Below are 10,323 nucleotides of genomic sequence, written 5' to 3'. Positions count from 1 at the left end.
GGGGGAAGGAGAGAGATGGATATGAACCATGTTGATATGTGTATAGAGTGCAGTCAATGTTGGGGGAAGGGAGACAGGATGAATCACAATCAATGTGGGGGGAAGGGAGATGGGGACAGACCACATCAGTGTGGGAAGTGACTGTGTTCAGTGTGTTGGGGGGAAGGAAAATGGGAATGGACTGTGAAGTTGATACGCAGGGAAGGGAAATGGGGACATACCATATTGATATGGAAATGGAGTGGAGTCAGTGCTGGGGGAAGAGAGAGAAGAACGGACCATAGTTGATGTGGGGGGGAAAAGGAGAGGAGGACAGACTGCATGAATGTGGAAAATGACAACAGTTAACATGTGAAGGGAAGGGAGACTGGGATGGACCATGGTCAATTTGGGAGGGAATGGAGAAGGGAACAGACCACATCCATATGGGGACAGACTGCAGTCAATGTAGGGAGGAAGGAAGATGGGGACAGACCATGTGCAGATGGAGCACAGTCACTGCAGAAGGGGAAGGGAAATGGGAATGGACTGTGCTCAATATGGGAAGGGGAAAGAAAATGGGGACAGACCACACTGACCACAATCCATTCCCATCCATCCATCTCTCCCCCAAATGAGGGTGGACCAGAGTGAACAATGGGGGGAGGGAGGCAGCAACGGACCACAATCAAAATGAGGGGGAAGGGAGAGGGGGACAACTTACGTCAATTGAGGGATGGACCCCATGGGGGGAAAAGAAATAACAACAGACTGTGACCAGCGTGGGTAGGAAGGAGGCAGAGACAGAGGAACATCTGCACGCCCTTGCATAGAGGGGAAGAGGACATAAGAGAAGGGGCCAGGGGCAATGCAACGGTGTCGGCGGAGGGAAGGGGGTGGGACAAACAGACAAGACACCACCAGAAATGGGGATGGACTGCAATCAATGAGGAGGAGGAGCTGGTGATGAGCGGTGGCCAGTGGAGGGGAGGGACTGGGGGTCCTTGCTAATGAAAGAAGTGGCCTGGGGGAAGGGGTAGGTCTCGGGGAGCGGGGGGCACTCACCGATGAAAGCAATGGCTTCGGGGAAGAAGCGGGCCAGGTTTTGGCTCCAGTGGTCAGAGATGGGGATTTGCTTGTAGTGGAAGCCACCGTGCTCAGCAAAGAGGTTGGGCAAGTTGGGTGTGACGTTGAGCACATAACGGATACCCAGGCGGGCCAGGGCCTCATGGTCGGCTGCATCTCGGGCCCCTCCCAGATATAGGTGGGGCAGAATCTGCACTGGGTGTGGGGGCGGGGGGCTGGGACCCGCCGAATCTCCCCCACCACTGCTACTCGGTGAGCCTGAGTCTCCATCCGAGCCCAGGCTCAAACCCCCCAGACCCACCACACCTCCCCCCACTGCTGCTGGGAGCCCGGAGCCAGGTACTGCCTGGCTGCTCTCACAGTACTCTGGCCACTCTGCCTGGAACTTGGAGTAGCCACCTGTGGAGAGAAAGGAAGAGGTGGGGCATTAATCTTGAATGCATTACAGCAGCAAGGGCAGGGGCAGAAGAACTTGGGGGATGGCTCTTAGGGGCGCTATGGTTGCAACAGGGGCAGAAGAAATTAGGGGATCATTCTTAGGGGAACTGCAGTAGCAGCTGGAGAGGACAGGAGGATTTGGGGGTTGGCATTAGGGTCATAATGGTAGCAATGGGGGAGCAGGAGAAATTGGGGGCATGGGTCCTAGAAGCAATATGGGAGCAAAGGAAAGCAGGAAAATTTAAAGGATGGCTCTTAGGGCCTTACAGTAGCAATAGGGGGACACTCTTAGAGGCAATACAGTAGCAATGGAGAGCAAAAGAAATTGGGGGTCTCTTAGGGGCTTTACTGTAGCAAAGGAGCAGTAAAAATTAAGGGGTGGGTCTTAGAAGCACTATGATAACAAGGAGCAAAAAAGTTAGGGGTCAGTTTTAAGGGTATTATGGTAACAAAGTGGGGGCAGGAGAAATGGGGGCTATTAGAGGCACTGGCCATACCCCACCCTGCCCACACACAATCTAGGAGTGGTGCCATGGGGCAGGCCACATCTCTTGCTTCCTGACTCAGGGCCAGGCCACACCTCTCACCCATCTGGGAGCAGAGCCACAATGCAGGCCATGCCCCTAATACCCCACTGAGGGCACAGGCCATACTCTTTACCAGCCATGGGGTGGTGCCAATGGCCAACCATGCCTCCCAGCCCCCAATATGGGTGCAGACCATGCCCTTCATCCCCCAATCTGAGGGTGGAGTTACCAGCAGGCCAGGCCCCCCACTTAGGGTGTAGGCCACACCTCTTACCTGGTATGAGGGGCAGAGTCATGGGGCAGGTCCTGCCCCTCAGACCCTGATCTAAGCCCTGACTTCAAGCAGGCCCCACTCCCATCCTTACCCAGCAAAAAGTAGGCAGCACAGCCCTCCCGGCGCAGCTGGCGCAGCAAGGTGACCAGCAGGGGCTCAGGCTCGGGCTCCGTGGGCAGGGGCAGGGTGGCTGTGGCCTCGTCGTACAGCAGCACCGGGCCAGGGGGGCGAGGCAACAAGGCTCGTGTGGGTAACTGCCCCCGGCGCAGGCGGCGCAGCAGCAGGCCAGGCAGAGCCACACTCAGTGCCTGAACCACGTGCCCAGCCTCGTAGCGCTCACGCCCCCGCAGGTCCAGCACCTGCAGCCGTGCCCCTGCCACCAGCTGGGCCTGCAGCCAGCACCCTGACCGCCCCAGTCCCGCCTCCTCCATCACCCTGGCCCCATGGCCCGGTCTGGCCCACACCCTGTGTGCACCTGTAGGGAGAGACACAGGGGGTCACAGCAGGGCCCCTCACTCACCAACAGGCACCACACTCCCAAAGTGCCCCTCACTTCCAACCTGCACACCCCTCCCAGCCCCCTAATTCCACTCACTCCTGACCTGCTACCCCCTCATCACCTCATGGTTCCCTTCACTCCCCACTGGCAACCCACCCATAGCCTGCAGTGCCCCTCACTCCTGACCTACAGCACACTCGCCCCCACGCCTCTTCCTGGGGTGAAGGGTCCCAAGGGCATGATGTCATCCTGGAATTGGCACTGCCATAAATAATAGATGCTCCAAACCGCAGGCGTCAGCTGCTGCTAGCCCAGATGTCTGGGTTCTGTTCTGCCAGTGGGGAGAGAGGGGCTGGGACCTGGACACCTTGGGTCTCAGCTTAGGGTCTTGAGTATGGTGTTAGAGCTAGGGGAGGGCAGGAAGACCAGACCACCTGGGTTACCTCCTAGCTGTACCTCCTGGGTTACCTCCGGATGCCTGGGTTCCCCTGGGCTGCCACCCCAATGGGGTTCGTTCCCCCACTCCCACCAAACACAGGTGTCTGGGCTCCCAGCCCCAAGCTCTCATAGGACTATCCCCAATTCCCCTCCCAGAAAACTCAGGTCCAGCTCCCTCTCCCCTGCTGGTAGCTGCTATTTTTAACCCCCAGCATGCACAGTGCTGCAACTGTTAACCATTCAGCTGCCCATGCCCCCTGACAGCCTCCCTGCCATACCAGATGGGACTAGTCCCCCCATGGGTTCTCAGATCCTAGCAAAGGGGAAACTGAGGGACAAAGGGGAGTGGGGGGAAGAGGGAGCCAAAGACTCAGGCATCCAGGCTCTGAGCTCCCAGCTCCAACTCCTGCCCCAGAGAACCCAGGTGTCCAGGCTGGCTCTCAGTCCCCATCTCCCACCCTAGAGAACCCCAAAATTCAGGCTCTGAGCTCCCAGCCACTCCCCACCCTCAACTCAGAGAATCTAAACATCTGACTCACCTGGTGCCAGTGCCTTCAGCCCCTGCCCCGAAGCCCCATGCCCATGGAGGATCTGCGATGGGGACCCGAGCTCTGTCCCTATCTGTCTGTAAGCCTGTTAAGACAGGAGTGACTGGGGCTGTGGCTACCCAGCCCCTCCCCCAGTCACGCTCCCGCCTGGGCTGGGGGTGGCAGGCACACGCGTGTGCTGGTTGCAGAGGGGGGGGGTTGGGAAACGCGTGTGCTCCCAGCAGCACCGCCTCCGAGGCTGCGGCGCCCGCAGATGGCACCAGTCCCCCTCCCCTTCCCCTTCCCCCAAACTCCACGTGCCAGTGTGTACAGCCCGCCCCAGGGCGGGGCCTGCGGCCCAGACCCGGTCCTGGGGGGGAGGAGCTAGGAGCCCTGAAGCTCTTGCTCTGCCTCAGTTTCTCCTCCCCCCAGGGCTGGTTCTGGGGGTCCAACGTGAGAAGCCCGCACCAGCGTCCCAGGGCCGGACCGAGCGAGGGCCCGTCTGGGCACAGGGGCCGCACGCCCCTTCCCTGGCAGCGGGGGGGTTGCGGAGACGGGCTGGCAAGGGTGGCGTCACCCTCCTACAGGCAGCACCGGTCGCCATGGCAACATGGGGGAGCTCAGGGGAGGGGAGGCCGGCGCAGAGCGAGCGGGAACCCAGGCGTCCGGGCCCAGCACCGGCCCCGGGCTGCTCCGACCCCGCTCGGCCGCAAGGGAGAACCCGGGCGCCCGCGCAGACCGGCGAGTCCCGCGTGGCAGGGATCGCGAAATCCAGGTCTCCCCATCCTGCCGGGCCCGGAGCCCTCGTCCCAGCCCCGCTCTCACCTCCGGCGCGGGCAACAGGGGCCCGGTCCTGCCGCTGCCCCACACTCCCGACCCGCAGCCCCGGGCGCCCCCTAGCGGGGAAAAACTCAAGTGCCCGCCCCCATACTGCGTCTTAGTTGCCCCCCCAACCTCTCTCCCCGCGAGCCAATCAAGACTGACTCGTGAGCAACCCCCACCCCCGCCCGCTCCGCGATTGGCCCGTTGCCCCACTCAATCTCCGCTCACCTCCTCGCATCCAATCAAAGAAAAGAAGCAGGGGAGGAGGGGTAGACCTTACGCCTGGTGCCTACACGCCTCAAACGGGGAAGTACAGCGTCGTGATTGACCCAATCGGAGAAGACGAGACTCGCGCGGAAGGTAGGGAGACCACCGTGCACCGCATGTTCTGATTGGTTGGCCCGTCTCAGCCTGCAGCCAATCCGCGGCGAGAGACTACAAGGACCGCCCTCCCTTCGGAGATCGGGTGTCCTTGGCGAATGCCTGTCAGAAATGGGGCAGGGGGCAAGAATCACCTTTAGATCCAAGCCGAGGGGGAACGTAATTCGTCTCCTACCCCACTCTGACCGCTGAGAACGGCGAAGTAGGGAGCGCCTTTCCCATCCGGCACTGAGTGGGCCGCCCCAAACTACGGCAAGAGGACCGCGAGTTCTCGAAAGCGCGTCGGTGAGTCTATGCTGGGGTTCCGCAGCCGCATAGAACCGCATACATCCGGGTCCCAGGTGCTCGGCAGCCGCCTGAAAACGAGGCTGGAGGCGGAGGTCACGTGACTTCTCAGACCAGAGGAGCAAGAATGATGCAGCTGGGTAGAGGGCAAAGGTTATGGTGGGGAGGGAAAACTTGCTCGGCAACGAGCCATGGTGTGATGTCATGCAGCTGCGTGCTGTGGGTGAGATCGGTGTGTGATATCGCAGGTGGGAAACCAGGGGTGCGGGTGGGGACATCACGTGACATGATCGCATTCTGCAGTGATGTCAGTGGTAAGGAGTGGTTGGGAGCCTGGTGTCATGGCATACGTATATCCAGGTGATGTCACCCTGGTACAGGGGAGCCCCAGGTGATTATGTGACGTCATCAGCCTGTGTAGTGATATCAGGTAAGGAACAGCCAGGAGCTTGGAACATCATAATTGCCTTCAAGTGATGTCATTCTTGTACAGGGGCAGGCTTGGGTGGTGATATTGCTTTTTAAATCATGCCAGCATAGGTTGATGTCACCTAGGGGCCAGGGGACCGATGTCCATTTTAAGAGAGGTCACGTACCATCACCACAGGCCTAATTAACGTTGTGGTGTAACAGCAGCATACTGCATCAAATAGCATGTAACACTGGGGCATAAGGTGGTGACATCATGCCACTGTGATGTGATGGCATGAGTCCTAGCACCAGACCCCCTCCTCACACTATGTGGAATCCAGGGAAGCAACATCTTAGCAGCCTTAGGGAGGGGAAAAAGAGTAATGTTACCTGGTGCCTGACATTGCATGATGTCACACCTTCCTATTTTTTCCACATAGGCTAGTGGAGGTGTTAGGGACCACATGGGCCCCCTGGAGGGTGACAAGACCGAGGCCCGTACCCACTTCAAGGTGGCCAGGTTCATCATGGAGGCGGGTGAGTGTATTTGGAGGGGGGTGGCATTACTGGGGACTGACAGATAACACCAGGCCTTGCCCTTCTAATACCCTTTCCCCACCTGTGCGCAGGGGTGAAGCTGGGGCTGCGCTCAGTGCCACTGGCCACAGCTTGTACCCTCTACCACCGGTGGACAGTAGCTGGTGGGGGTGGGACTGACCCCTACCTGGTCGCCATGACAGCACTCTACCTGGCTGGGAAGGTGGAGGAGCAGCACCTGCGCAGTCGTGATGTCCTCAACGTCTGTCACCGGTAACAGCCGCCCCCCACCCCCCCGCTTTTTCCTGCCCCTCCCTTGTCCAGACCAGCCCCACTACTCACTGCCCCTACCCCCACCACAGGTACCTGCACCCCAGTAGCCCTCCCCTGGATCTGGATGCCCGGTTCTGGGAGCTGCGTGACAGCCTGGCTCAGTGCGAGCTACTGCTGCTACGATGCCTCTGCTTCCGTGTCTCCTTCCAACACCCACACAAGGTGCAGCCCTCTGCCTGGACAGGCATAATGGGGAGGGGGCGGGGAGAAGCCAAAGTGGGAAAAGGAGGAGTCAATGGCTAATAGGGGAGGAAGAAGTCAGGGATGGAGGGTGAGAAGGGGTTAATGGGCAATGAGGGGATTAATAGCCAGGAGGCTATTAATTACTTAGTGTCAGCTAGCTGCTGACACTTGATTCCACTTCACCACACTCCTCCAGGTGGGGTTAGGAAAGGATCAATGGCAGATGGGAATGTGGAAGTGGGGCAGGAAGGGGTTAGTGGTGGGAATGAGGGAGCAGGAAGGGGTTTATTGTTGGTGGGGTGTGATCTGCCAGGAGTTAATGGGGAAGAATGAGGGGGTGGGAAGGGGTTAATGGGGGTAAGGAGTTCTGTGGGCAAAGGGATTAACAACTAGGATAAAACCCCTGGATTCCTGGCCTGGGTTCTCTCCTGGCTCGGGGCAGGGGGCCTGGGTGGGGGGGGGAGGGTGGATCCAGGTTCCTAGGCCCCCCTTCACCACCACCCCTCCACAGTACCTGCTACATTACTTGCTGTCTCTGCAACCGTGGCTGAACCGACATGCATGGGGCAGAGCACATGTGACACGGGCCGCCTGGGCTCTGCTGCGGGACAGCTACCATGGGCCCTTGGGGCTGCAACACCCACCCCAGCACCTGGCAGCTGCCATCTTAGCCCTGGCTTTGGCCTGCTACGGCCTTGTGCCCCCCTGCACTCCCACTCCCTGGTGGCAGGTAAGGCCGCATAACCCAGGCATCTGTACTTCTAGTCCCCATTACCCCCACTGCCCTTCTTGTGCGGAGGAACCCAGGTATTTGGGCTCCCCTGTGCTCCCTCCTGGAGTAAGAAGAGAACCCAGATGTCCAAGAGCCTGATGTCCAGGCTGGGGAGGGAACCCTGGAGCTGGGCCAGAGGGAACCCCAGGCATCCAGGCCTCGCCCCTTCCCAGGTACTGAGCGAGGACCTGGAGGAGGCTGACCTGGCACGGATCGTGGGGGAGTTGCTGCAGCTCTACGCCCTTGACGCTGACCTCACCTGACCCCTCCCAGGATCTGGGCCTAGGTGGCAGCATCATCTACTGGAACCTGGTGCCCCCAATAAACCCACCTGGAATCTAGCAGAGATCTTGGCTGAGTGTGGCCCCCTGCCCCAGATACCTAGCCTCCCCCCTACACAAACTTAGAGGGGCTGCCTGGACACCTGGGTCCCCCATATATGCACCTTACAGAGAGGACAGCTGCCAGGGCACCTGGTTTCTGCACTTTCCCCCTCCCAACCCTGGGACATTGAACCATCTCCCCTCCCACCCTAGACACATGGGTTCCCCCATACATACACATGGGTTCCCCCATACATGCACCTGGGCAGAGCTGCTGACACTTGGATTCCACTTCACCACACTCCTCCAGACTCCTGGGTTCCTTAATGCACACACCTGACGGGGGATGCCCCAAATGCCTGGTTCTCACCCCCAACACATCACCTGATACCTGGGTCCTCCTATCCACATACCTGGGGGGAGGAGCTGCCCAGACACCTGGATCTTGTCGTCCCACACAACACACAATGGGGGGAGAGGGTACTGCCCAAATACTAGTCCCCCCACACACCCTCCCTCCCCACAGATGTGGAAGACACAGGGCGAGGGGGGGGCAGCATCAGAGCTGTTTACTGGTACTTTAAGGCACTCTGGGGGAGAGGGGGGCTCCCATACCACATATGTCCTGGGGGGTAGTATTATGGGATACCCCCCATAGCTGGGGAGGATGGAAGGGTGTGACCGTCCCCTGCCCATCCTTCAGCCCCCTCCCTCTGGCTGTGGGGGGCAGCAGGGGCAAGTCAGCTTTGGGAGATCCCTGGCCCTGCCCAGGGAGGACAGGGTTAAGTGCAAGGATGTGTCCAAGGGCTTAGAGGCCAGGGGTCTCCGGGGCAGGAAGGGCCTGGGCACGTCTGGGAGCCTGGGAGGGTCTGAGGACCTATAAAAGGTCCAGGGAGCTTTGAAGGGTGGGGGTTTTGTGGGACCTATCAGGGCTGGGACAGGACTGTGGAGTTAGAGGGAGAGTTGCAGGGCACTTGGGGGGGGGAGGGCTATAAAGGTCTGGAGGAATCAGGGGTTTATGGGAGCTCAGGATTGTCCTGGTGGGGATTAGGGCTACCCCCCTCCTCCCCCAGCAGGTGCTGCAGGTCGTGGAGGTGGAGCTGGGTGCGAGGCAGAGAAGCCAGCTGGGCCTCAAGGTGCTGCTTTTCCTCTGTCAATGACTTGTGGGCGGCCGAATCCAGGGGGTCCAGACGCCAGCCCCCACCTCCATCAAACTGCAGCATGTGAGTGTGGAACCGCCTGGGGGGGGCACAGGGTAAGTGCTGCCCTTTGCTCCTGCCCAGCACCCCCTCCCATATGCCTCCAGTGCCCCTACCTCCCACTCCTGACCAGTCGCCCCACCCCCAGCCAAGGAGGCCTGAAAAATTAAACTGTACAATCGTCAGGTTGGGAGTGTGGGAATGAGCGAGGTCACCGTGGTGAGAAAGACCAAAGCAAGCTGGCCTGCGCCACAGAAGGAACAGGGGGGGGGGACCCCTGGGCTGTACTGCTAGAGAGGCAAGGGGAATACCGGCTTTACCAAGGGTCATACCAAGAACAAAGTGGTGGGGGGGGTGCTAGAGTGGACTATACCACACTGCTGGGGGAGCACTGGGTTGTGTAGATCATAGAATGACATGAGAGTGGAACGAAGCACCCTTAAGGGGAGGGGTGAACAGACCATACCATACTGAGGTCGGGGCTAGGCGGGGGTGGATTGGGACACACCATAGGAAGTCTCATGGGTCATCACCACCACAAAGGGGTAACTAAGCCAGATCAACTCAAAACCTCCAGGAGAGGAGGAGGGCAAGTTTTTGGGCTGTACCAAAACACTGAAGTTAAGTTCACTGGATCGTACCACACCAAGGACCTCGGGGTGGGTTTCCATTCGACTGTACCACCTTGAAGGCTGTGAGAGTGTTTATTAGAATGTACCAACCCAAGGGCCCTGGGGGCATTACTCTACTGCACCACTTCAAGGACTGGGGGGTTCACTAGGAAAGTACCTTAAAAAGGTGGGGGGTTACTAGCTTCTACCACCTCCAGAGCTGTAAGGGGGTGGTGTCATTGGACTGCACCACCTCGAAGGCTAAAAGGGAGGCATACCTACTACCTCCAGAGTTGTAAGGACTGTTATTGCACTGTACCACCTAGCCAGCTGTAAGGGGGATGTTACAGAGAGGTACCACCTCAAGGGTGGGGGCCGTGGGCTATCATCAGACTGCACCACCTTGAAGCCTGGGGAAGAAGTCACTGGCACGTGGGGGGGAGGGGGTCCTGCCTTGTACCACCTAAGGCACTCCAAGAAGGGGGGAGGGGATTCCCATACTGGCCCAGACTGACCACTGAGCAGCAGCAGGTTAGGGCACATACCAGAGCGAGGGTCGGTGGGAAATGGATAGCAGCGCAATGCCAGCATCCTTGGCAGCCTGGAAAATGTGGCCCTCAACATCCATGCTCACGGCACTCGTGCACTCATCCAGCAGCGCATACCGTGGCCTGGAGGGAGGGAGGCCGTGAGTGGGG

General features: G+C 59.4%; 3 protein-coding genes across 11 annotated transcripts in view; 1 reads left to right on the top strand and 2 right to left on the bottom strand.

Annotated features, from left to right (window-relative positions):
* LOC102368798 (dual specificity protein phosphatase 9) overlaps nucleotides 1-4,797 on the bottom strand; it is a 5,820-nt gene extending 1,023 nt beyond the window's left edge. The window contains exons 1-5 of the mRNA XM_025210813.1: nucleotides 4,594-4,797; nucleotides 3,781-3,874; nucleotides 2,994-3,134; nucleotides 2,396-2,779; nucleotides 924-1,464 (exon numbers count right to left, since the gene is read on the bottom strand). Coding sequence (XP_025066598.1) covers nucleotides 924-1,464; nucleotides 2,396-2,779; nucleotides 2,994-3,051 — 983 coding nt within the window. The 5' untranslated portion in view covers nucleotides 3,052-3,134; nucleotides 3,781-3,874; nucleotides 4,594-4,797. The remainder of the gene's footprint in view (nucleotides 1-923; nucleotides 1,465-2,395; nucleotides 2,780-2,993; nucleotides 3,135-3,780; nucleotides 3,875-4,593) is intronic.
* Nucleotides 4,798-4,828: 31 nt separating this feature from the next.
* On the top strand, nucleotides 4,829-7,806 carry CCNQ (cyclin Q). Of its 9 annotated transcripts, XM_025210780.1 has the most exons (7): nucleotides 4,833-5,256; nucleotides 5,617-5,686; nucleotides 6,108-6,204; nucleotides 6,297-6,477; nucleotides 6,567-6,699; nucleotides 7,232-7,450; nucleotides 7,666-7,806. In XM_025210780.1, exons 3-7 carry the CDS (start codon nucleotides 6,132-6,134, stop codon nucleotides 7,753-7,755), a joined length of 696 nt encoding a protein of 231 aa, XP_025066565.1. In that variant the 5' UTR covers nucleotides 4,833-5,256; nucleotides 5,617-5,686; nucleotides 6,108-6,131; the 3' UTR covers nucleotides 7,756-7,806. The 9 variants fall into 9 exon arrangements, with proteins under 9 accessions (XP_025066566.1, XP_025066563.1, XP_014378067.1 ...); XM_025210781.1 differs by lacking the exon at nucleotides 7,232-7,450 and having other exon boundaries at nucleotides 4,829-5,256; nucleotides 7,666-7,797; XM_025210778.1 differs by having other exon boundaries at nucleotides 4,829-5,256; nucleotides 5,637-5,686; nucleotides 7,232-7,782.
* A 991-nt stretch (nucleotides 7,807-8,797) lies between these two features.
* ABCD1 (ATP binding cassette subfamily D member 1) overlaps nucleotides 8,798-10,323 on the bottom strand; it is a 6,584-nt gene continuing 5,058 nt past the window's right edge. The window contains exons 8-9 of the mRNA XM_025210782.1: nucleotides 10,171-10,299; nucleotides 8,798-9,054 (exon numbers count right to left, since the gene is read on the bottom strand). Of these exons, the coding sequence (XP_025066567.1) occupies nucleotides 8,832-9,054; nucleotides 10,171-10,299 (352 nt within the window). The 3' untranslated portion in view covers nucleotides 8,798-8,831. The remainder of the gene's footprint in view (nucleotides 9,055-10,170; nucleotides 10,300-10,323) is intronic.

The sequence above is a fragment of the Alligator sinensis genome, unplaced genomic scaffold, assembly GCF_000455745.1.
Source record: "Alligator sinensis unplaced genomic scaffold, ASM45574v1 scaffold1023_1, whole genome shotgun sequence".
In the NCBI taxonomy this organism is placed as follows: domain Eukaryota; kingdom Metazoa; phylum Chordata; order Crocodylia; family Alligatoridae; genus Alligator; species Alligator sinensis.
Note: the sequence above shows the minus strand (reverse complement) of the source record. Positions and strands in the feature narration are given on the sequence as shown.